The sequence below is a fragment of the Gopherus evgoodei genome, unplaced genomic scaffold (assembly GCF_007399415.2).
Source record: "Gopherus evgoodei ecotype Sinaloan lineage unplaced genomic scaffold, rGopEvg1_v1.p scaffold_40_arrow_ctg1, whole genome shotgun sequence".
NCBI lineage: Eukaryota > Metazoa > Chordata > Testudines > Testudinidae > Gopherus > Gopherus evgoodei.
This window is the reverse complement of record NW_022060061.1, coordinates 1,787,633-1,811,467: the sequence shown is the minus strand read 5'-3', so window position 1 is coordinate 1,811,467 and position 23,835 is coordinate 1,787,633. Positions and strand designations below refer to the sequence as shown.

The window sequence follows — 23,835 nt, the reverse complement described above, 5'->3', positions numbered from 1 at the left end:
GGTCCCTGGGCTGGGAGACGCCGGGGGGGGGGAGGAGAGCTAGGGGGGTCCCTGGGCTGGGAGACGCGGGGGGGGGGAGGAGAGCTAGGGGGGTCCCTGGGCTGGGAGACGCGGGGGGGGGAAGGAGAGCTAGGGGGGTCCCTGGGCTGGGAGACAGCGGGGGCGGGGGGAGCTAGTCTGGGGGGGTCCCTGGAAGGGGCTGATAGATAAAGGGGGAGGAGCTAGGGGGAGAGCTAAGGGAGTCCCTGGGCTGGGAGACGCCGCGGGGGGAGAGTTAGCCTGGGGGGGGTCCCTGGAAGGGACTGATAGATAAAGGGGGAGGAGCTGGGGGGGTACCTGGGCGGGGAGGGGGCGGAACCTGCTTCCTGAGTCCTGGGCCGGAACCCACCGCAACCTCCCGCTTGCTACATTTGTTGCCATATCCAGCCTCTTTCGAATGTTGTGAATGAAGGTTCGTCGGCCACGCCCACCTTCCCCATATATGGGCACCACCTCCCGGTCCCGTGCTCTCTGATTGGTGGACCTCCCGCCCTGATTGACGGCTCTCCCCAGACTTCCCACGTGGGGGAGGGGGCCCAGTCACTGATTGACAGCGGGAACAGCCATTGGCAAGCGGGAGCTGCCGCCCGGCGGCCAATGGGAGCCGGGCAAGGGGAGGGGAAGCCGGGGATCAAGCAGCCGTCGAGCTCATTGTTGTGGAGCTTCTTAAAGGGGCCGCATCGCGGGGCTGGAGGAAGCGGCGGGGGATCTGCGCGGCGAGCGGCTCGGCCCGAGGGAGACCTCGTCCCCCCACCCCCCCGCGTACGGGAGCCGCCGAGCTCGGGACCCGGGGATCGAGCCCGAGCGCCGGGCCGCGGGGGAGCCCGAGGCCGCCCGAGCCCATGGAGCACCCGGCCGCCAAGCGGCGCTGCGGCCCCCCCGGCGGCGGGCGGGGGTCCGAGGGGCCCGGGCCCGGGGCCGCCGCGGAGGGCGGAGGAGGCGGCCGGGCCGAGACGCTGCTGGATCTCAGCGCCAAGAGGGTGGCGGAGACGTGGGCCTTCGAGCAGGTGAGGGGGGCCGGCCCCGGCGGGGATCCCCGGCCCGTCACGTGTCCCCGAGGCGGTGTCCCCCCCGTGTCAGCCCTCCTGGGGGAGCCCGGGGAGTCCCCCTTCCTCCCCCCACCGTGTCTGCCCTCCTGGGGGTACCCTAGTGTCCACCCATTTTTCTATCCCTTATTCCCCCCCCGCCCCATGTCCTGTCACCCCCTGGCTTCTGATGGCTGCCCCTATAACCCCACCGGGGCATTTTCCCCAGCCTCTTCCCTTGGGGTGCCTCTGCCTGATTCTCTTCCCCAGCCCCTGGTCCCTTCTCACCCTGTCGTGCGATGCTCCTACAGCAGGTGTCAGCCATTGGGGCAACCCCCCTACTGACCTTCTCACCCTCTGTGCCAGCAGCAGCCCCCGCACCCCGCTGGCTGAGCAGCCTCTTGCCACCCACGCCTCCTCCCCTGCCCCAAAGCGGGTGCCTGCTTGCGGGCAAGGTGATACTGGTTGGGGTCAGAGGAAGTGGTTACTCACACCCAGGACAGACCAGCCCTCTTTAAATTGCTGGGTGGCTCTTTGACCTCCTTTTGGGGTGACGGGGAATCCTGGCCCAGCCCCTCCTCCGGCTTCCCCAGCTTGGCTGCCCCAGTGGGGAGCACTGGTGGGGAGGGGGCTGTTCGTCTATTGGGGAGGATGGCAGCTGAGCAAAGGGGAGTTTCAGGGGTTGCCTCTGGAACTGGAGGCAATGACCCAGGAGGCCCCTGCATGCCCTGGATTCCTGAGTTCGAGCTGGGTACCAGGGAAATTATGTGCTGAGAGCGAGAGCTGGGAACAGATGGGCACCCCATCGCTTGGGACTTCTAAACTAGTCCGGGCAAAACTCTGGAGACGTGACCCCAGAGGGAGCCTTGGCAAGCGGTTGGGCAGGGGGGTGGGGACCAGACTTGGGGTGTGTCTCCCTGCTTGTCTGAATGTGGGCCTGACTCCCCCCACCCTCGAAACCGGTGCTTAACCCCCCTTTCTCCACCCCCACGCCCCCCCGAGAATCCAGGCTGCTGGGACGATTCTCTCCCAGGGAAGGGATTTGGTTTCGGTCAGGCTGGGAAACTTGTCAAATGGGAGTCTCCTGTCATGACACTCCTCCCCGAGATGAATGAACCCTTCCCCGCTAGCCCCCGCCACCAGGACATGCTGAGGCTTCATGCTCTGGAACATGTGAGAGAGGTGGCTTTAAAAAGGGCAGCTTCCTTTCATCCAAGGATCAGCCCCAGAGACTCATTTAGCAGAGGGCTGACAGGACCTGCTAAAAATAAAGACTGCTCAGACCTCAGCTGTGTTCTGGGTGCTGCCTGGCTTTACCCTTCTGCTGGAGAGGGGCTGTGCTGAGGGCCTGCTGTAAAGACCCACAAGTGGGTGAGATTTTGCCCTGCAGAGAATTGGTCCCTCCAATGCTTAGATCATCCGTTTTTGTCCTAGGTGCCACGTCATGCCCTTCCCCGTTGCTGGATGAGGGGCTGAAGGTGGCGAGGGGCTGGTTGCAGAGATAGAGAGAGATCCTGGGGTCAGAGATCGTCAGCACTGGGATGGCCCTGGAAAGGCGCGATCCTTTTTTTTGGACGCTGAGGGTCCAGCTGTAAATGAAGAGTCCACACCTCACTGTGAGATCCTAAATGCGCCTCTTGCCCCATTCCTCCTAGCCCAGACCCAGATGGCCCGCCCAGCTTGGGGGCTGCATGCTGAGGGAGAAGAAAGTGGTTAGTGCGTGAGCCAGGAGCCAGGGTCAGTTCCTTGCTCTGCCACCGATGCCCTTGCCGGGAACAAGTTCCAGCACTGCTCTGTGCCTCGGTTTCCCCTCTGTTTCTTGGAGGTTCCAGCTCTGCCCTGTCTCACAGGGGAGGGGTGAGGATAAATACAGTAAAGATTGCGAGGCCCTCACATAAAATAGACACCCCCTTCCTCAGGGTGTATTTCACACCTCGCGTATCCGTGCTGGTGTCTAATGAATCTGTTGGGGCTCTTTCTGTCTGTGTGATGGCCCGGATGCTCCCCAGTTCTGTAACACAGTTTATTTTTAAGTGGCAAGCACTTTCTTGTTCAAGTCTCTGCTTTTAACACTGGCTGGCTCCTTGTTTGCGGGGGCCACTCAGCTGAATCCAGCCCCCCACTGCCCCCTCCTCCCAGTCACCAATCGCTCCGCTTTGAGGGGGTTGACAGAGGAAAACATGCAAACGAGGGCGGCCTGTTTTTTTCTGTGGTGAAACTGACAGTGGTTTTCTTTTTCTTTGCTCTGAGCCCCTGCGTCATGGAGACCTAAATCTGCCTTTTTGAACCTCATCTGTAATTAATTTCTGACCCCCTGACATTTCCCTGGTGGGGGGAAATAGACCGCAGACGGTACTTGAAAATAACACACTCTGGGGCTTTAATGTAATTGCATAGCCCAGCCTTCCAATTTACGGATGGAGGGCTAGTCACAAGGAGCCCTGATCCTGCACCTCTCGCTTGGGGGAAGCTCCCAGGAGCTTTGCCTATTCAATATGTAGGATTGGGCCCACAGTGAGAAATGAGCTCATTGATCACGAGGGGGTTGAGTCTAGGGGCTGTGTGAGCGGCATGCTGGACCCAGCCTCACCCTGCGTGGCCTCAGACAAGTTACTTCCCCTCTCTGCGGTTCTGTTTTCCTCCTCTGTGAAGTGGGGGGGCATGATCCTTCCCTTGTGTGTCTGTTGTGTTGTGTGGGGCAGGGAGGGCCCTTCAGCCTGGGGCTGTGCAGCGCCGGGCGCGGTGGGGCGCTGGCGTCAGCCCGGCTATGAGAACGCAGGTCAGACTGGAAAATCTCACTGAGAGGAAACTGACGGTTCGTTGCTGAGGTGCTGTTTCATTCCCTGGCCTGGTGTGTCTCCAGGGCCTGGGTTGTTGTCATGGTCCTTGCTCCCCACACACCTTGTCTCCGTTCCCCTTTGAGTCTTCCAAGCCAGCAGAGCCACGGTGGCCGTTTTTAGCCAGCGGCCACTGGGTTGGGCTTGTAGTGATGGGGAGCATTCCACAGGATCTATGAGTCGTCCCCTGCTCTAGCCACTAGACCCCACTTCCCTCCCATCATGCTCTAGGGAGAATGCTTCAGAGATGCCCCATGTGCACCTTGCTCTGGAGGGTGTCTAGGAACAGCAGCTGAGCTGCCTCCCTGCTCAACCTAACTGGCTCCCCAAGGCGGCATCTCCTCAGCCTTGGCTCCCAGGTGCAGGCTCATCCTAGCTAGCGGCTGGGCCGGGCCAGTGACTGAAACATCCCTGCTACTCTGGTGCCACTTGGAAGATTGTTGGCCTATAAGTTTCCACAGGCCTTTGCCTGCCTAGGGGAGGAAGAGCTGGAGCCGCTGGCTGAGACCAGGTGGGTAACTGATGCTGTGTCCCTTCCTCCCCGGCCCTGTGCGCTGCAGGTGGAGGAGCGATTCTCCCGCGTCCCGGAGCCTGTGCAGAAGCGGATTGTGTTCTGGTCCTTCCCACGCAGCGAGCGTGAGATCTGCATGTACTCGTCCCTTGGCTGCCACCCCCCCGAAGGCGAGCGAGACTCCCGGGTGCCTTTCAACCGTGGCCTGCACCTGCTGCAATCGGGGGCTGTGGACCGGGTGCTGCAAGTGGGTGAGTGTCACCTGCTGGGGCTTGGGAGCGGGGCAGGGTGGGGGCCGGGACAGAGGGCAGTTGGGGCTGGCGAAAGCAACTGCATAGGTAGATCCTCGCTGCGAGGGCATCGGCAGGGAACCCCTCGGTCCCCCGGCTGCGCCTGCCTGAGAGAGAGGAATTGGCACAGGATTGGGACCGGAGTTTCACTGCCTGGCTCTGCCACAGACTCCTTGGGCAAGTCGCTGCGTCTCTCTGGGCCTGTTTCCCCAGATCGAAAACAGGGGCTGATCCTTCCTCTGTTGTCTCCATTTAGCTGTCGCTCTGTGTCTGTGCAGCCCATGCTAGCTGGAGGGGGGAGGATCTTTGTGGTGCCTGGCATGAGGGGCCGGATCGTGGTTGTGGAGTGCCCCTGTGTGGCATGTGGCATGACAGGGGTCTCCAGTCATGGACAGGGGGCTCCATGAGGCACCCAGAACGACAGGGACCCCCACGTCAGGGGTGTCTGTGCAGCACCCAGAACAGGTCCCTAATTGTGATCAAGGATTGTGAGTGCGCAGCACCTGGTACAACAGGGACCCCAATCAGTCGGGCGGGGGGATGGGACTCTGGGGCTGATCACTCCGCTAAACCCAGGGTTGTGAGTTCAATCCTTGAGGGGGCGATTTGGGGATTGGTCCTGCTTTGTGCAGAGGGTTGGACTAGATGATCTCCTGAGGTCCCTTCCAACCCTGATATTCTATGATTCCCATTCCTGGGGTTTGTGACATGGACAATTGCTGCCCTAAGAACCAGGCTGAATCTCAGCTGCTGAGATGGGACAGGCCCACACCCTGGGATCCAGACCTCTCCCCCAGCCGGTATTGCTCTCTATGACCCGTTCCCCAGGGCTGGGTCCCGTCCCGCTTGCAGCATCCCCCAGCCCTTTGCTGTCCCAACACTAGCACCTTCAGATCAGCAGCGGCCAGGCCCCTGGGAGAAGCCCCATGTCCTGTGGACCCTCCACTCCCTGTCTCTAGTGTGGTGTGTCAGGTTGTCTTCCTGGTCCTGGCTGCTTAGCCCAAAATACTTGGCTTTGCCTGTGTCTGAGCTCTCCCCATTCGACTCTATCCTGCCCCCAAAGGGCTGTTCCAGGTGCTACAGGAGAAACTGTAGGCAGCTGGGGGTTGGTGGGGTCTGTGTGTCTGCGCTAGCAACTCCTCAACCAACTTCCAGAGCTTCCCGTCCCAGTCTCAGTTAGGAAACAAAAGTCTGTCTGTCTCTTTCAAACGTGGTTCCAGTTGGGGCCGGTGTTGTGTGAAATCAGGTTCTTCTCCCTGACACTGGAGAAAACTACGATCCCTTTCGCCCCAGTGGGGAAAATAACCTCAAATATTTCCCCTTGCCCCAGGGAAGTGCCTGGGAATAAACTCTCCAAACTGGCTGAGGGGAGGTCTGGTACAGACAAGCGTGCTCGCAAAAATGGCTTTGCCTTGTGTGTGCTGAGAATCCGACACTCCTGTGGGTGGACTTGAAATTTGCTCCTCACTGGATCTGAGGGTCTGAAAATGCTCAACAGAGTCCCATTGTTGTACAAGTGGATGCCCTCAGGGGTTCCTGCAGTGAGAGACCCATGGACATAAGGGGCTCTGTCTTGCTCTGACGTCTCTCGCTGGAGGGTTGCGTGCCACAAGGCCGCAAGCTTTCACCCTCCCTCCCCGCCCAGTTGTTGTCCCAGAAGTAACTCCATGGAATGAGGACACAGCAGCATCTCCAGCACCCAGCTTTGCAAATTCAGCTCCCAGGAAGGTGTCGGGTCTGGCACTCGCTTGGCTATTTCACGCCAGCAGCCCTCTGATAGGGAAAGGCCCAGGCAGACCTGGGAATTAAGGCCTTGTGAGCCTGTATGTGCAGCTGCGTGCAGGGAGCCGGCTCCAGGTTTCACGCCTGACACTGCTTTGTATTAGGACCCGATTGTGTGTCCGGCATCTCTGAGCTACTAATGGAAAGGCCGATTTATTTGGTAGGTGTCGTACATGCGGGAATGCAGTATGGGAGGTGCTGAATGGGGTGGCAGTGTGACCTCATGGCTAGAGCATTGGATGGGGACCCAGGAGCCCTGGGTTCTGTTCCCAGTTCTGCCGTTGGCCTGCTGGGTGACAAAGGGCAAGTCAGATCCTGGCTCCATGCCTCAGTTTCCCCACATGTAAAACAGGGATATAATTCCGACCTTGTTCGTGAAGTGCTTTGAGACATACTGCTGAGGGTCACTGAACTGGGGATTTGTTGTTCGCATGCGGTAGAAACACAGGCTGATATAGCCACCTTGGCAGAGGATCCATTTCCAACCCCTGGTTGTGATTTTGTGTGGACTGGTCCTAGCCATGTCCCTGGGCTGTGCTCCTGCCCTGATCTGCTCAGGTGGGCCCCGTTGCTATTACAGAGCTGTGTCTGGGAAGCCATGTGGAGCCAGCTACCTGGATGCAGCTGGACCTGCAGGGCTCACATGCCCTTCATCCCCAGCTCTTCTGAATGCGGCCTGTGCCTGCCTTCAAGGCAGGATTGCTGATGTGAAATATCCAGGTGGGGGCAGACCCAGCACCTTCTCCACTAGCTGAATTTGCAAAGCTGAGGCCAGAGCCCTCCTGCCTGTCTCTAAGACACTGCTGTGTCCTCGTTCTGCAGAGTTACTGCTGGGGCCAATGGGGTGGCTTAAGCTCATGTGTTCTTGGTGTAAAAGCTCACGGAGGGAAGGAAAGATGCTAGCAGATGTCTGAGCTGAAGAGTGTTTGGCTGCGGGGACTCTGTCTTGCAGCATGAGATCAAGGGGACACTCGTGAAATGAAAATGCATCTTCTTCCAAACTGCTCAAAGGAACGACTGTCTGACAGTTGTGTTAGCCTGTGGAACCCCTGGCCACTGGATGGCAGCGGGCTGAGAATTTAGCAAGGGTCAGAGGGATTGGATGTTTTACCTGGGTAACAACGATAGCTGCAGTTACTGCTCGCAGCCATCTTGGAAGGGATGGACCACCTCTTTCTTCTGAGTAGAAGAGTATCGGCTACACTACCGTGTAAACCTGGGCTCTGACTCTCGGCGTTGGGCCCAGGACACATCAGTCTGACTCTGTTCAGGCACCGGTCCCGAGACCCTGCTGTGGGGGGGTCAGGGGTTCTCAGCCCAAGCCCTGCTGTGGCTTTGGTCCGAGCCCTGTCATTTCGCACTGTGGACTCGGGGCAAGGTGCAGACTGGAGGCAGAAGACGGTGCAGCGCGGAGGCGTCAGCGCCACCAGGGTCCAGCCGTTGTAAACCCAGGCTTATGCTGCAGTGTGGATGCCCTGGGGGAGACCTCATGTGGGGGCAGGTTATCCCTCAGGGGGCTGCTTCTGTGCCCAGAAGCAGAGGGAGGTGGACAGCTGGGTCTCTGCCCTGATCCAGGCAGGCAGTCCCTGTTCCCCTTTGAACTCCAGAGCCTCCCCAGCATCCAGGCCCTGGGAAGTCGGCTCCTCGAGCTCTTGGCCCTTTGCCGCCCGAGCAGGCTGGCGACGCCCCGGGCAGCGTCGGTTCCCAGGCCAGCCTGTGTGGCTCAGTGCCCACCGGTTCCTAGAGCAGCTGGGTTAGAAACACGTCCGCTCTGGGGCTGGGGCTGGCGCAGCTGCCAGGCCCCCCAGGAGCTCGTTCTCGGGGTGATAAATGCAGGCCCAGTTTGGGGTGGGGCCGGGCACTCTTGGAGCTGCAAAGGGATGAGCGGCTCCCCTTTGGGGCCAGGAGGGGAACAGTGGCCGATTTCCAAGGGGATAGTGAGCCGCGGAGATGGGAAGTGGGCTGGAGAGCTGGGGAGGGGTTGTGCGTTGGGACGGGGGGGAGGACTAACCTCAGTTGACTGCTTGCCCCCAGTCCTTCTGCCCCAGAGCTCCCGTGGGTGCTGGGGATTTCTGGGCGTGCTGTCCCAGAATGGGGGGAGCAGTCCCCGTGTGCTCACCTCATGTGAGGGGGGTGGGCAGAGCCCATGGGGTGAAAGTTAGAACTTGGCTTCTCCTGCTCCCCTGCTCCAAGCCGCAGGCAGGGCGGCTTTGAGTGCTCCTGGAGCCGAGATGCAACTCCCACCGCTGACCTGACGCCGTGTCTGGAGTGGAACTAGAGGCAGCTTGGCCCAGGCACCAGGCTGGGAGTCAGGACGCCGGGGTTCTTTTCCTGGCTCTGCCATGTGAGCTTGGGCACATCCCTGCCCCGTGCCTCAGTTTCCCCTCCCACCCTGTGTCTTTTTGGACTGTGAGCTCTTCAAGGCAGGGACTCGCTGTCTTTGCAGCACCTGACACAATGGGGCCCCAGTCTTGACTAGGGCCACCGTAATATCCCTAATAGTCACTGAAATCAGCCTGGTTGTAGCTGTTTGGCTGGCTCCTACGGCCAGGGCTGTGTATTTCTAACCCCCTTTGTGCTCCCTGGATTGTAATGCTCCCCCCGCCCCCGAGATCTCAGAGCAGGTGCTGTGGCATTTACTGTGTTTGAAACACAATCCAGTGTCCAGGGTCACAGGCTCTGGGGGAGTGAGACATTTAATGGAGTTTCCGTATTCAGGCTGGAAGCTTGTCGGGTCTGTTTCTGTATTTCATCTCCGAGGACCCCACCATCTAAATCTCGCCTGTCTCTGAGATGCAGCTGCTTCTAGGGTGGAGAGCTGGGAGCGGGAGGAGGATCTTACCCAAACCGCATGAGAGCGGCCATTGCAGTGCAACTGCCCGTCTGAATCCAGCTCGAACGCCGGGGTTCACGCCGCCCTCCTTGAGGAAGGAACGTCGTTAGCGGGTGCTTGCTGGTGGAGCCGAGGGCTGTGAGGGCCAGTGGGGATTGCTGAACAGATCTGGAAAGTTTGCCATTTGTCTATATAATGGCGGTGGTTAGAGGCAGCTGCCTCTGGGATGGGACGCAGGGGCTGTTAGCACAGGGATCCCTCCACCCGGCACTGAAATACAGCAGCTGTGTACAAGCCACACCCCTGTTTAAGACAGGAAGTGAAGAATCCTGCATCCCAGTGAAGGTTATAAGCTTGTTCTCCACTGTGGTTTCTGGTTCTCTGTGCTAGGGATCTGGGTGCTGCAGCTCCCCACGCCTTAGTGAGAGACTGTCCCTGCCCCACAGAGCTCTCACTCCCAGTAGAGGATTGATTATTAGCCTGTCCTTGTAGATTTGGGGGGAGGGGGGAAACTGAGGCACAGATTGACACTGACTTGCTGGACAACACCCAGAGTCTGGCAGAGCTGGGAACTGAGCATGGATCTCCCTGAGCCCAGCTCCTTCACCACCACCCCGCCCGGCCTTCCGAGCCAGCCACGCGGGACCCCAGCCCAGGACTGTGGGTGGTGTCTCTCTCCGGGGTGGGTGGGTGAAGTGCCTGGATTTCTCTCTGGCCAGGGGTGTGACGGGTCCCCTCTGGGCTATGGGGACTGCAGCCGGGCTGAAGCACAGTCCCTGGGTGGTAACTGTGTCTGTCTACTCCCCGCAGTCTCAGTCAGGGGAGGGTGGCCTGGGTGGTTTCTGTGTCCCGGCACCCACCCTTCCCACTGCTTGTTCCTCTTCCTGGTTCTAGCCCCTCCCGTGTGTGCCACTGGCTCCAGTCCAGCCTGTGGCGTGCGGGGACATGAGCCGGCAGCCATGGGTTCCACCCCCAGCTGCGCCACCGTGAGTCACCGGCTGGCCCCGGGCCAGTCTCGGTCAGACGTCAGCACCTGCCACCCGTGCCTGCCGCGGACTGGTTCCATCAGGGTGTCTGTGTCACCCCCTCCCATCTCCCCAATACCCGTCTCACCCGTGTGATTCACCGCAGTGCTGGGTGTGTGCCACGCGGGCTGACCTCCCCTGCCCCGTCCCCCGGGCAAGCCAGCGCTCGTCGGCCCAGCCTCCCGGGGATTCACCCGCAAACACCTGCTCCTGGCCGGGGGGGCTGCAGGTGACCCAGGGAGGGGAAGGGAATGGCTTTTAATGACTTGAAACTGCGAAAGGGCCCCTGCCAAAAGTGGGAACAAATGCGGAGAAGGAGCCCGGGCTGGCAGGGACAGACTGAGAACGGCCAGGGCAGTGCAAGGATGTTTTGTGTCCTAGGCAAAACTTCCACCTTGCGCCCTCCCCCCCCCAGCACCCCCACCCTGAGGCTTCCCCCCCACAGCAGCTCCCCCCCTCTGCCTTGAGGCACCCCCCTTGAAGCAGCTCCCCCCCTCTGCCTTGAGGCACCCCCCTTGAAGCAGCTCACCCCTGCCCCGCCTCCTTGCTGCTTCATTTCTCCCGCCTCCCAGGCTTGCCGTGCCAATCGGCTTAGGTACCGCAAGCCTGGGAGGCAGGAGAAGTGAAGCAGCCCCGGCGTGCTCGGGGAGGAGGTGGGGCAGGGGTGAGCTGGGGCGGGGAGTTCCCCTCCGTGCCACCCCCCCCTTACTTGCTGCAGGTGGCCCTCCCCGCACTCCTCTGCCCCAGTTCCCTCCACCTAAATGCCGGTAGCGAGCGGGGTGGCTGAAGATCCAGCCACTGCGGTCGCTGCCAAAGAAAATGGTGCCCCCCGAATGCCAGCGGGCAGTAGCCTAAATGGTTGCCCCGGCCCTGAGAATGGCTAAGGCACAAAACGAGTTACCCGGGCGAGGGACGCGAGCCGCAATACCAAGAGATTCCTTAAAAGCAGCAGGAGCAAAAGAAAGGCGAAGGAAAGAGCCGGGCCGCTACTCAGCAGGGCCGGAGAGCCCATCGCTGGTGACCTCAGGAGGGCTGAGGCGTTTAGAGCCTGTTTGGCTTCAGTCATTGCTTCAGCGGCTAATGGCGAGCGGGGGCTCAGCACCGTTCATACTAACACGAAAGGCGCAAGGAGACTTGGCGCAATTAGCTGTGTGCAAGTCGGCAGGGCCCGGTGCATTCGTCCTGGGGACTTGCAGAAGTAGCTGAAGCAATGTCACCCCTTGGAGAGCTCCTGGAGGCCCGGTGAGGGCCCAGAGGACCCGAGCGGGCAAACGTGTCTCTTAAAAAGGGGAAGGAGGAGGCCTGGGAACCTGAGACCAGTCAGCCCGACCCTGATAGCAGGAAAGATACTGGAACAAACAAACAGTTGATAAGAGGTGGCCAGCATCTGTCAAGGGCAGACCACGCTAATGGCCTCCTTTGACCGCGTTCCTGGCCTGGGGGGTGGGGTGGGGTGATCTTATGCAGGCTTTTGGCCCAGGCCCACGTGACACTCTCTTGAGCAGACTTGGGGGATGTGGTCTAGATGGAATTACAATAAGGTGGGGGCACAGCAGCTTGAATGACTGTACTCAGGCTGGTTTGGCCTCTAGTGGGGAGGACGTATCTGGTGGGGTCCCACAGGGCTGAGTCCTGGGTCCAGCACCATTGGCCAGTTTCGTTAATGACGCGGATGAGGGAGGGGATGCTGATGAAATCTGTGGATGGCGGCGAGGGGCGGGTCGCGCTTTGGAGGCAGGATTCGAATTCAGGATGATGGCGACAGATCAGAGAATGGGTCTGAAATCAGCAAGATGCACTTCAGTAAAAAGAGGAAAACCCTGTGCTGAGGACGGAAAAAGCAAAAGGCTCAGCTCCAAGACGGGGCCAGCGCCGGCCCCATGGGGTGCAGGGCCCGGGACAGGGGTGCAGAGTTTCTAATCTGCCAGGGGGTCCTTCCCCTCCCCCGGCTCTGCCCAGGCCCCACTCCCAGTCAACCCCTTTCCCAAGGCCTCACCCTGCCTCTTCCCCACCAAGTTCTGCCCCCTCCCCCAAGTGCTCTGTGCCCTGTCTTCTCCCCCCTGCTCCCCCAGCGCTTCCTGCTGCCACGAAACAGCTGGCAGGCGGTAGGCACAGACGGGGAGACACTGACTGGCAGGCCCCACTGGTGGCAGGAGGCCCTGTGGGGAGGGGGATGTTCTGGTAGGGGGGCTCCTCTTTGCCCTCCCCCACTCGCCTGCCTGCTGCTTGCCTCCCCATTCACCACCTCACCCCGGCTGCCTGCTTCCCCCCTCACCTTCCCGCCAGCTCCTCATGATTTTATGGAAGCGTGGGGAGGCCCCCCAAAGTGCAGGGCCCAGGGCGATCTCCCCAATTCGCCGTACCCAAGGGGTGGCTCTGAAGGGGGAAATAAAGGACCTGAGGTGATAGTGGCTCACAAATTGAATATGGGCCCCACAATGGTGCACAACGTGGGGTGAGGTCCCAGGTCGGGGGGGTGTCTGGCCTGGGAGGTCAGTGCTGGAGGGGCCGCCCTGGCGGGAAGAGGTGGGGCAGTTGGGGAGAGTCCGGAGGAGAGCGTTGGCCTGCGAGGAAAGGGGAGAAAATGGGGCTCGGAGGAATTGCCAGCGTGGATTTGTCAGGTGCCCTGGAGCTCCTGGCCTCCTGCAGGCTGGAAGTCGGTTACCAGAGGACCGGGAGGGATTGTTCTCCGCAGCCGCTGGAGGCAGGACAGGAAGCCCTGAGCTTCACCTGCAGCAGGGGAGATTTTGGCTGGATATTAGGGGAACCGTCTAACTCTCAGGGCCAGGCGTCCCGGGGGGCTGCGGGATCCCCGTCCCTGGAGGGTTTCAGAGCCAGTCGAGGTTTCCTTGGCCCTGCCTCGGCGCAGGGGTGGGAGGTGGTGACCTCATGGGGCGGCTTCCCGACCGACCTGGTGATTCTGTGCCAGAGAAGCTGAGGGGGGAGCCCGGGGCCGACTCCTTGGCAGCACCTAGAGACCTCAGCTGAGACTGGGGCCTTCGTTGGGCCAAGCGCTGCACAGATTCCCCACGGCAGCTCCACGGGGCCGACTCCCTGGCAGCACCTAGAGACCTCAGCTGGGATCGGGGCCCCCTGTTAGGCCAGGCCCTGTGCAGGCTCCAACCGAGATCGGGGGACCCACTGCTCCAGGTGCGGCCCAGACACACGGGGAGAGATGGGCCCTCCCCCAGAGAGCTCCCAGTCTCCATAGACAATGGGCAGGAGGTGTCTAGTGGTTAGAGCAGGGGGTATGGGACCCATAACTCCTGGTTTCTACCACCAGCTCTGAGAGGGCAGTGGTGTCTAGTGGTTAGAGCAGGGGTCTGGGACCCATAAGTACTGGGTTCTACCCCCGGCTCTGGGAGGAGAGTGGGGTCTAGTGGCTGGAGCAGGGGATCACCTCCCCCTTCCCACAGCAACCCTGTCCCCTCCTGTCCCCAGGCTTCCACCTGAGTGGGACAGTGACGGAGCCGGCTGGCCCTAGCGAGCCGGAGCTGAGCTTCCTCGTCTCCATCAGCTTTGACCGTTGCAAGATCACGTCGGTGAGCTGCGCCTGCGACAACCGGGACATCTTCTACTGCGCCCACGTGGTGGCACTGTCGCTCTACCGCATCCGCAACGCCCGGCAGGTGGAGCTGCGCCTGCCCATCTCCGAGACCCTCTCCCAGATGAACCGCGACCAGCTGCAGAAGTTCGTACAGTACCTGATCAGCGCCCACCACACCGAGGTGCTGCCTACTGCCCAGCGGCTGGCCGACGAGATCCTTCTGCTGGGCTCTGAGATCAACCGCGTGCACGGTACGGAGGGAGCGCCTCCCATTGGCTACGGAGTGGGGGGACCCCTAGGTCGCTCTTGGCTCTGGGATCCGCCTTCCATTGGCTATGGAGTGGGGGGACCCCTGGGTCGCTCTTGGCTCTGGGATCCGCCTTCCATTGGCTACGGAGTGGGGGGACCCCTGGGTCGCTCTTGGCTCTGGGATCCGCCTTCCATTGGCTACGGAGTGGGGGGACCCCTGGGTCGCTCTTGGCTCTGGGATCTGCCTCCCATTGGCTATGGAGTGGGAGGACCCCTGGGTCGCTCTTGGCTCTGAGATCTGCCTTCCATTGGCTACGGGGTGGGGGGACCCCTGGGTCGCTCTTGGCTCTGGGATCTGCCTTCCATTGGCTACGGAGTGGGGAGACCCCTGGGTCGCTCTTGGCTCTGGGATCCGCCTCCCATTGGCTACGGAGTGGGGGGACCCTGGGTCGCTCTCGGCCCTGGGATCCGCCTCCCATTGGCTATGGAGTGGGGGGACCCCTGGGTCGCTCTCGGCCCTGGGATCCACCTCCCATTGGCTACAGAGTAGGGGGACCCCGGGTTGCTGTAGAATCTGGAATCTGCCTCCCCCCACCCATTGGCTGCTGGGTGGGGCCCCTAAATTGCTCTAGAGCCCAGGCCCTGCCCCTGGTTGGCTGCAGAGCAGGGGCCTCTGTCATGCCCTCCCCCACGCCTGTGCCCAAGAGGGGAGGTGGAGTCCCAGGGGAGCAAGGGGTTCTGTCCTGCTGACTTTGTGTGTGTCACCCCCACCTCCAGGCGCCCCAGACCCCACGGCTGGTGCCGGCATCGAGGACGCCAATTGCTGGCACCTGGACGAAGAGCAGATCCAAGAGCAGGTCAGGCAGCTCCTGTCCAGCGGCGGGTACTATGGAGCCAGCAAGCAGCTGCAGTCCATGTTCAACAAGGTAACTCCTGCCCCCCCCGTGCCCCCCTCCAAGGGTCCACAGCCTCAGCAGGCCCACAACCTCCCTGCCCCCGGCCTGGCTGTGTCCTCTCCCTTCCGCCCCCCAAGTTGGGGTCCTGTCTCCTCCATGACTTCCCCCAGAACCGAGGGGGGGGACCCATGGAGGGGGCACTGCCTGCCCCTTTTTTGCCCTGCAGTGTGGGGGTCTCTGCTGTAGCTAAGGGGGAACCTCCCTGGCTGGGGGCCTCCTGGCCTCCCCCCTCCCCTCCCCAGGCTCTGGCTCCATCTGCCTCGGGCCATAGAGGTTGCAAGCCCCCCCTGAGTTGCTCCCACCCCCCCAGGTACGCGAGATGCTGCGGATGCGGGACTCCAACGGTGCCCGAATGCTGATCCTGATGACGGAGCAGTTCCTGGAGGACCCGCGCCTGGCCCTGTGGAGGCAGCAGGGAGCCGGCATGACGGACAAGTGCCGGCAGCTGTGGGACGAGCTGGGTAAGGGAGGGAGACGCGTGGACTAGCATCTCCCAGGCTAATCTGCTGATGCCCCTCACTCCCGACCCGCAGCACCTGCAGCCTGGTTTGCCTGACACCTGCGTCACCCCCTTCTCCCTGCTGCAGGGGCCCTGTGGGTGTGTGTGGTCCTGAACCCCCATTGCAAACCTGAGGAGCGCGCCCCGTGGCTGGCGCTGCTGAAGAAATGGAACAAGCTGGATGTCTGCCCCTTGGAGGAGGGGAACTATTCCTTTGATGTGCCTGGAGCCACCGTGGCCCTGCAGCTCCCCTCAGTCCCCAGCGCAGGTACGGGGGGGGGGACACAGAATCTGGGCCCCATGCGGGGGACAGGAGTGGGAACTTGGAGTGGAGATGCAGGGGATAGGCTGGAGGGACCCTTGGGTGGGGATGGATGGAGCTGGGAGCAGGGCAGTGTGGGGAGGGTCTGCTTCCTTCCCATGGCTCACATCTCAGGGGAGCTCCTAGAGGGGAAAGGCCCTGAACCCCATTCCCCACCCCCCTGGGGCTGGATCAGAGCTGGTGCCCCCTAGTGGGGACAGGCTTAGTCTCATGCTGCCCTGCCCTGATTCTGGCTTTCCCCCCCTCAGCCGGCGCCCACCAGACCGTCTTCGGCCGCGCCATCAAGGCCGGGGAGCTGCGCTGGGGCGACTGCCACCTGCAGAAGATCCTCGGCAGCGACTGCTACGGCCTGGGCATGAAGACAGGCGGCGACAAGCTCTGCTTCGACCCCCAGGGCCGCCCGCTCTGGCTGGGCGACCCCTTCCCCACAGCCTGCGCCCGCGTGGACGCCCTGCGCTCCCATGGCTACCCCCGCGAGGCCCTGCGCCTGGCCACCGCCGTGGGCAACACCATGCGCCTGCAGCGCCGCCACCAGCTCGAGAGCTACAAGCAGCAGAAGAAAGGTGGGGGAGGGGCTGGGAGGCAGGACACCTGGGTTCTATTCCCAGTCCTGGGGGGCGTGGGGGGAAGGTCTAGTGGGTGGAGCCAGCTGGAAGCCAGGACGCCTGGGTTCCTTGCTCTGCTCATGGTCTTGACGTCTAATAGTGGGAGATGGACGTGCCAGCCCCAGCCGGGGGCTCTGGGCTGGAAGGGGCTCCCGTGCAACGAGTTTGGCCGGTCTCAGCTGGGGGGGTCGGGGGGGAGCTGAGTCAGTGTCTCATGGGCCTTCCCCCCTCCCCACAGAGATATTGCACAAGGGCAGCACGTCCATCACCAACCTGGAGGGCTGGGTGGGCCACCCCCTGGACCCCATCGGCTGCCTGTGCCGGACCCTCCTGGAGCCCTGCCGCACGGACCAGGAGGGGATGTCGCTCTATCCAGGTATGGGGTGGGATGTACCACGCTCTGTGACTGGGGGGGGGATGGGGCATTATGTACCACGCTCTGTGACGGGAGGGTTGCAAGCAGAGATCCTGGTGACTCCCCCCTTGGCAATGGGGAGGGGGCGTGCTGGCACAGACTGGAGGGTCTGCATTGGTGTCTGTACTCCTGGGTCAGTCCAGGGCTCCCATTTCCTCCTGCACCGGAGGGGGAGGGGGCATACCGCCCGTGGCTGACCCCCACCCCCCCGTTTGCAGATGCAGCGGTGGATGGGAAGAAGAAGGTGCTGTACCAGCACGTGCCCGTCCCCTCCAGCCCCGGCTCGGGCGAGTCGTACCTGGCGCTGGCACTGGAGGTGGCGCTGGCGGGGCTGGGGCAGCAGCGGGCCATGCCCGAGGGGCTCTATGCCCAGGACAAGGTGGTGCGGAGCGAGGAGCAGCTCATCGCCCTGCTGGACGAGATGGAGCCGGACGAGAGGCTGGTGCAGGTGCTCCGCAAGCAGGCGGCGCTGCTGCTGGAAGGTACCGGGCAAGGCAGGGCCTGCAGCACCCTGGGGGGCTGGGATCCAGGGCCCCGTCGCCGGCTAGGGAGGGATCCTGCCCTCCCTGCTCCAAGCTGGGGGCAACCTGCGAGGAGAGGGGCTCGGCTCCATCGGGAGGCTGCCCCTCGAGGCAGGCTGTGCTGTGATTGGCTGATGCACTGCCCAGCTGTGCTCTGGGATTCCAGTGGCGCGGGGCAGGGTGCTCAGCCCGGCCAGCCCCTCACCCTGGCGTCTGTCCCCTGCCAGGCGGCCCGTTCAGCGGCTTCGGGGAGGTGGTGTTCCGGGAGAGTGTGCCCATGCACACCTTCGCCCGCTACCTCTTCTCCGCCCTGCTGCCCCACGACGCCGACCTGGCCTATCGCCTGGCACTGAGAGCCATGAGGTATGTACCTGGGGGGGCTCTGCCCACCAGCTGGCCCTGGCATCAGCTGCCTAACCGGGCTGCCCCACTCACTGCCTTGGTGGTCACCCCCCATCCTGCAGCGCAGCCTGGGTACCCCCAGCCGCTCCCCCCCACCCCAGCTCTCTGAGCCACACACCCCCCCCGCCCTGCAGCGCAGCCTGGCTACCCCCAGCCGCTCCCCCCCACCCCAGCTCTCTGAGCCACCTCCCTCCCTGCCCTGCAGCGCAGCCTGGGTACCCCCAGCCGCTCCCCCCCACCCCAGCTCTCTGAGCCACATCCACCCCCCCGCCCTGCAGCGCAGCCTGGCTACCCCCAGCTGCTTTCCCCCCGCTTCAGCTCTCTGAGCCCCCCCCCGCCCTGCAGTGCAGCCTGGGTACCCCCAGCCGCTCCTCCCCACCCCAGCTCTCTGAGGCACCTCCCCCCTTCCCCTGCAGCGCAGCCTGGGTACCCCCAGCTGCTTCCCCCCCTCCAGCTCTCTGAGCCACATTCCCCCCCCGCCCTGCAGCGCAGCCTGGGTACCCCCAGCTGCTGCTCCCCCCACCCATGTTGCGCAGCTATTCCTCCCCTGCCCTCTCTGGGTCTGAGATGCTCCCTCCCCCCAAACTGCTCCTAGAGGCCTGAGGAGAGCCCAGGCAGTGGCTGCAATGGGTACCCCCCCCAAACCCCATGCCTTTGAGCCACCCAGCGGGGGCACAGGGACATGTGGGGAGGGGCCCATCCACCCCCCCCCCCCCACTGAATGAGCCGTACCCCTAGGAGATGTCGAGGGGGGCGATATCCAGTGTGTCTCCCCTCCTGTTGCCTTAGGGACCAGGGAGGGGCTGGGACGCCTGGGTTCTCTCCCTGGCTCGGGGGGGGGCAGGGGGGGTGCCTTGAGGTTAACATAAGAACGGCCAGACTGGGTCAGACCAAAGGTCCATCTAGCCCAGTATCTGTCTAATGACAGTGGCCAATGCCGGGTGCCCCAGAGGGAGTGAACCTAACAGACAATGATCAAGTGATCTCTCTCCTGCCATCCATCTCCACCCTCTGACAAACAGAGGCTAGGGACACCATTCCTTACCCAGCCTGGCTAAGAGCCGTTAACGGACGTAACCTCCATGAATTTATCCAGTTCTCTTAAGCCCTGTTGCAGTCCTGGCCTTCGCTAGCTTAGTGCTGGGGGGACTGGGAGCCAGGACTCCTGGTTCTTTTGCTGCCTGTCCTGCTGAGCCCAGGCTTGGGGGAGCTCCCCTGACCGGCCCCTTCTCCCATCCGCAGGCTCCCTGTGCTGGAGACGGTGATGCCGACCGGGGACATCCTCCACCAGAACCCACTGGACTCCATGATGGCCAATCGCTTTCCCCGCTGGTTCATCCTGGGCCACCTGGAGACGCGCCAGTGCGAGCTGGCATCGGCCATGCTCACCGCAGCCAAAGGTGAAGCCAGATGCTGGGCCAGTGCTTGGAGCACAGGCCTGGGAGCCAGGACTCCTGGGTTCTGCCCCGGCTCCGAGAGGGGAGTGAGGTCTAATCGTCACAGTGCAGGGGGTAGAATTGGGCACTGGATCTCCAGGGATCTAATCCCTCCTCTGCCACTGACTGAGTGCCCAGGTCAAGTCCCTTGCACAGCCCCATGCTGATCCCATAGGAGGACGAGGAGACCCCAGAGCCCTGAGCTTCTGTGATAGATGCTTGTTCCTCTGGGCCAGGCAGGCCCCCCCACGCCCCCGATCCCCTTCCTGTGGGAAAGGATGTGAGATCTCAGCCTGGGGCCGGATGGGAGCTGGCGACCCCTAGAGAGGGCAGGCCCCTGCCCCATTCCCCGTCCCACTCGACCAGTCAGTCCCTGCCCTGGGGCTGTCTGGGAATCTGGCATTCCCCAGAGAGGGCAGGCCCCAGCCCCATTCCCTGCCTCCCTGGGCCACCCAGTCCATGCCCTGGGGCTGGCTGGGAATCTGGCACCCCCTAGAGGGGAAAGGCCCCTGCCCCATTCCCCGCCCCCCTGGGCCACCCAGTCCCTGCCTTGGGGCTGTCTGGGAATCTGGCACCCCCTAAAGGGGAAAGGCCCCTGCCCCATTCCCCGCCCCCCCTGGGCCACCCAGTCCCCACCCTGCTGCCAGATGGGAGCTGGCGCCCCCTACAGCGGGAAGTCTTTGTAGCCCCTTTGTGCAGCTCGGGAGCTGGGCCCCTGTGATCGCTGGGAGCTGCAGGCGTCAGCCCCTCTGGGAACCAGGACTGTGGGGGCTCGAGTTGGGCTCCCCCAGTTCCTAGCCCTGCAGCTTTGCAGATCCTCTTCCCCTGGGCATCCCAGCCACCCCTGGGGCTAATCTCTGCCCCCCATCCCTGGTCTAGGAGACCCCAAGTGGCTGCACACGGTTCTGGGGTCCATCCAGCAGAACATCCACTCCCCTGCCCTCCTGTTCAAACTGGCCCAGGACGCCTGTAAGACTGCGACGCCGGCCAGCGCCTCACCGGACACCACGCTGCTCAACATCTCCCTGGAGCTCGGCCTGCAGGTATGGGGCAGGGGGAAGGATGGCTGCGTCCTCACTGGAGGAGCGTGAAGATCTTGACAGACGCTATCGCTGCGGTCGCTTGACCAGCACTGACATGCAGCCACCTCTGGGTGGGGCGCAGCAGCTGCTTAACAGCACGCAGTGAGAAGGGGGTCGCATCTAGTGGTGAGAGTGCGGGTGGGCTAGGAGTCAGGACTCCTGGGTTCTGCTCCCAGCTCTACCACAGATTCACTGAGAGATCTTGAGCCAGTCCCTTCCCCCGTTGTGCCTCAGTTTCCCTTTCCATGCAGTGAGTCCTCCCCGTGTGCTCTCAGCCCCTCTGGTGCAAGGCTCCGAGCACACGGCAGCTGTAGATGGGCTCCCCGCCGTGGGGGCTCTGTCTTGTGGGGGCTGTGGTCCGGCCACTGTCACGAGCTGCGTCCCCCCCGCCCCCCCACAGGTGATGCGGATGACTTTGAATACCATGACGTGGCGCCGGAGGGAGATGGTGCGCTGGCTGGTGAGCTGTGCCACTGAGATCGGTGAGTGGGTTAGCGGGGGGGGGGGGCAATGGACACCCTCCCCCCGTAGTGATACCCATGAATGGTCCTCAGCCCAGCCGACCCTCCACCCCATCCCACTTGTCCCCACCCCTCTAACATGGCACCTGGTGCTCCCGGCTCATAGCATGGATCTACCAACCCAGCATGGCTGGGAGCCAGGACTCCTGGTTCTCGTCCCTGCCCTGGGAGGGGAGCGGGGTCTAGTGGTGAGAGCAGGGGACCGGTAGGGCCCCCAGACTCCTGGGTTCTCGTCCCGGCTGGAGTTGGGCAAGTTGCTGTCTCTTTGGATGGGGCTGATCCCTGCCTGCTGGGGGGTTGGCGGGCGGGCGGAGACCCGTGAGCTGCACTGACCCTGCCCCTCCCCCCAGGAGTGCAGGCGCTGATGAACATCATGCAGAACTGGTACAGCCTCTTCACCCCCATCGAAGCCACCACCATCGTGGCTGTGACGGGCACCACCCCGGCCACCCTGCTGCGCCTCAACCTGGCCTTCGGGCAGCAGGACGAGCTGTGTGCCCGGGCCCGGGCCGTAGCCCTGCAGTGCGCCATGAAGGACCCGCAGAACTGCTCGCTGCCGGCCCTGACCCTGTGCGAGAAGGACCACGCCGCCTTCGAGGCCGCCTACCAGATCGTGCTGGACTCGGCCGCCGCGGCCGGCATGGGCCACTCCCACCTCTTCACCGTGGCCCGCTACATGGAGCACCGGGGGCTGCCCCTCCGCGCCTACAAACTGGCCACCCTGGCCTTCTCCCACCTCAGCATCGCCTTCAACCAGGACACGCACCCGGCCGTGAACGACGTGCTGTGGGCCTGCTCGCTCAGCCACTCGCTGGGCAAGAACCAGCTCTCGGCCATTGTGCCCCTCATCATCCAGAGCGTGCAGTGCGCCCCCATGCTCTCCGACATCCTTCACCGCTGGAGCCTGCCCCCGCCAGGCCTGGCCCCCCTCTCGGGCCGCCGCCATGCCCCCAAGCCCCCCGGCCTGGACAAAGCCCCCCTCTGCCAGCTGCTGGAAGCAGCCATCGCCGCCTACGTCAGCACCACCCACTCCCGCCTCACCCACATCAGCCCCCGGCACTACAGCGAGTTCATCGAATTCCTGTGCAAGGCCCGCGAGACCTTCCTGCTGGCCCCCGACGGGCACCTGCAGTTCGGCCAGTTCCTCGACAACCTCAAACAGACCTACAAGGGCAAGAAGAAACTCATGCTCCTGGTGCGGGAGCGATTTGGCTAGGGGCCTGGGCCACAGGCTGATCCCCCCCTGCCCCCCGGCTTGGATCAGTTGGGGGTCTGTGGAGTCAGCTGGGGAACCCCCACATCACTACCCCTTGAGGGTGGGGCTGGTTTGACAAAAGCCCATCTGACTGGGGGTCCCTGGGCCAGGACCTGGTCAATGGGGTTGGGGGGGACTCTACCCTCTTGAAGGACCCGTTTCTCTCCAGTGTTTAATTGATAGTTGGGGGGGCGGACTCATGGTGGGGTTGTAGGAGTTGCAGATTTCAGTATTACCGCAGGCTGGCTGCGGCTACCGGCTGGCTGCCTTGAAGGATCGTCTCTGAGAGCCGAGCCCGGGGCTCGGAGCTGGGCAGAAGCAGCTGGCGGTGGGACTAGCCTGGGTTTGATGGGGAGGGGCTGGGGGCCCGATCCTCAGGCAGAAGGGGCTGGGCCTGGGCTTGGCAGCAGCTGCGAGATGCTTCTGATCTTAGCCAGCCCCTGGGGGGCTCTGCTGGCTTCCTGCTGCTCTTGAGCGAGGTGGGGGATCCGTAATTCTTGGAAATCAGCCCTGTCTCCACCCTGGCGCTCTCTACCATTTTTGCCCATAAATTCCCCTTTGGGAATTTGAACCTGTGACAGCTGAAGCCCCCACCGCTGGACCAGCCGTCGTTCAGATCTGGGAGAGGCTGGGGAGCTCCAGCTGCAGGGCTCGTCTACCCTTGTTTCTAGCCTGACCGTTCCCCTGCTATCTCCCAAAACCATCTCCAGGAATGGGGGGCTCCGGCCCTGATCCCTGGGCCTGGCCCCTGCAACCTCCGACCTCTGGGCCTGCCTCTCCCCCGGCTGCCCCATGCTGGGAGAGGGGCACAAGCGCCTGCCTGCCAGTCTGGTGCTCCCAGCCCCAAGCCACAGTCCTGGTGGATTTCCGGCAGTTCTTCAGTTCTTTTCCAGCTGGTGGGGGGGGGGGGGCTTTCCAGTTGAATATTTAGGGACCAACCCCCCCTGTTATCTCTGGTCCTGTCTTCCCCCCACCCCCAGTATTTCTGCTCTGACCCCTGGAGGGAGGGAAGATGTAGATGAATCCAGGACTCAGTTGCAAGGGATTGGGGAGCTAAATCGATGCCAGTAAAGAAAGGGGGGGGACCCTGATCCAGCCTGTGTTGCACCCCTGTGGGGCTGGGGGTGTGATCTGTTCTGCAGACACCCCCAAGTGAAGGATTCCTAATCTGGCCTTTCCTAGTGCAAGGCTCGGGGGGGCCGGAAGCTTTCCTGGCTTGTAGCAGTGCTCGTTTCATACCTCAACCCTCCCCCTGCTTCAGGCCAGAACAAGACTTAGGAGACTGGAGGGTTTTTGTTTCTTTTTCCACCCTGGTGGTGGGGAGGGTAATTTCTCAATCTCCAGCAGAGGGTGCGCTCCCCCCTCTCCAAAACTCCATTTTCCTCTGGCTAAATTCTACTCAGGAAAGACGCCCGGGCACGTTACAAACTCGATTCTTGTGAAGACGAGAGAATCTAAAAGAAATTAATATATATGAAGAGAGGGTCTGAAATGACGTGGGGGTGGGGGCTGTTTGACTGTAATGCTCCGTGTCCCTTGAGAGCCGAGGAGGGGCAGCCGCTATTGTTCTGTATTGCACAGCTCTGGTGAGGAGCCCTCCTGCTCTGGTTTGTACTTCCCGGTCATTGTTGGGTTGTTTGTTGGTTTGTTTTGTTTCCCTGCCTATATTACAAAAAAACAAGA

The 23,835-nt window shown here is 62.5% G+C and overlaps 1 protein-coding gene across 2 annotated transcripts; it reads left to right on the top strand.

Moving 5' to 3' along the window:
- Positions 1-408: 408 nt before the first annotated feature.
- ZSWIM4 (zinc finger SWIM-type containing 4) lies at positions 409-23,835 on the top strand. Of its 2 annotated transcripts, XM_030546034.1 has the most exons (15): positions 984-1,046; positions 2,499-2,680; positions 4,462-4,663; positions 13,784-14,140; positions 14,916-15,064; positions 15,405-15,555; positions 15,682-15,861; positions 16,164-16,478; positions 16,759-16,896; positions 17,154-17,417; positions 17,684-17,819; positions 19,101-19,258; positions 20,174-20,337; positions 20,777-20,858; positions 21,248-23,835. In XM_030546034.1, exons 2-15 carry the CDS (start codon positions 2,660-2,662, stop codon positions 22,111-22,113), a joined length of 3,183 nt encoding a protein of 1,060 aa, XP_030401894.1. In that variant the 5' UTR covers positions 984-1,046; positions 2,499-2,659; the 3' UTR covers positions 22,114-23,835. The 2 variants fall into 2 exon arrangements, with proteins under 2 accessions (XP_030401895.1, XP_030401894.1); XM_030546035.1 differs by lacking the exons at positions 984-1,046; positions 2,499-2,680 and adding an exon at positions 409-451 and having other exon boundaries at positions 21,248-22,113.

Coding starts and splice junctions, on each gene's coding strand:
- ZSWIM4 (XM_030546034.1), top strand. CDS start 2,660: ATGAAGAGTCCACACCTCACT. Junction 15,862..16,163: donor CCCCTCAGTCCCCAGCGCAG/GTACGGGGGGGG, acceptor TCCCCCCCTCAG/CCGGCGCCCACCAGACCGTC. Junction 16,897..17,153: donor GGGGATGTCGCTCTATCCAG/GTATGGGGTGGG, acceptor CCCCGTTTGCAG/ATGCAGCGGTGGATGGGAAG.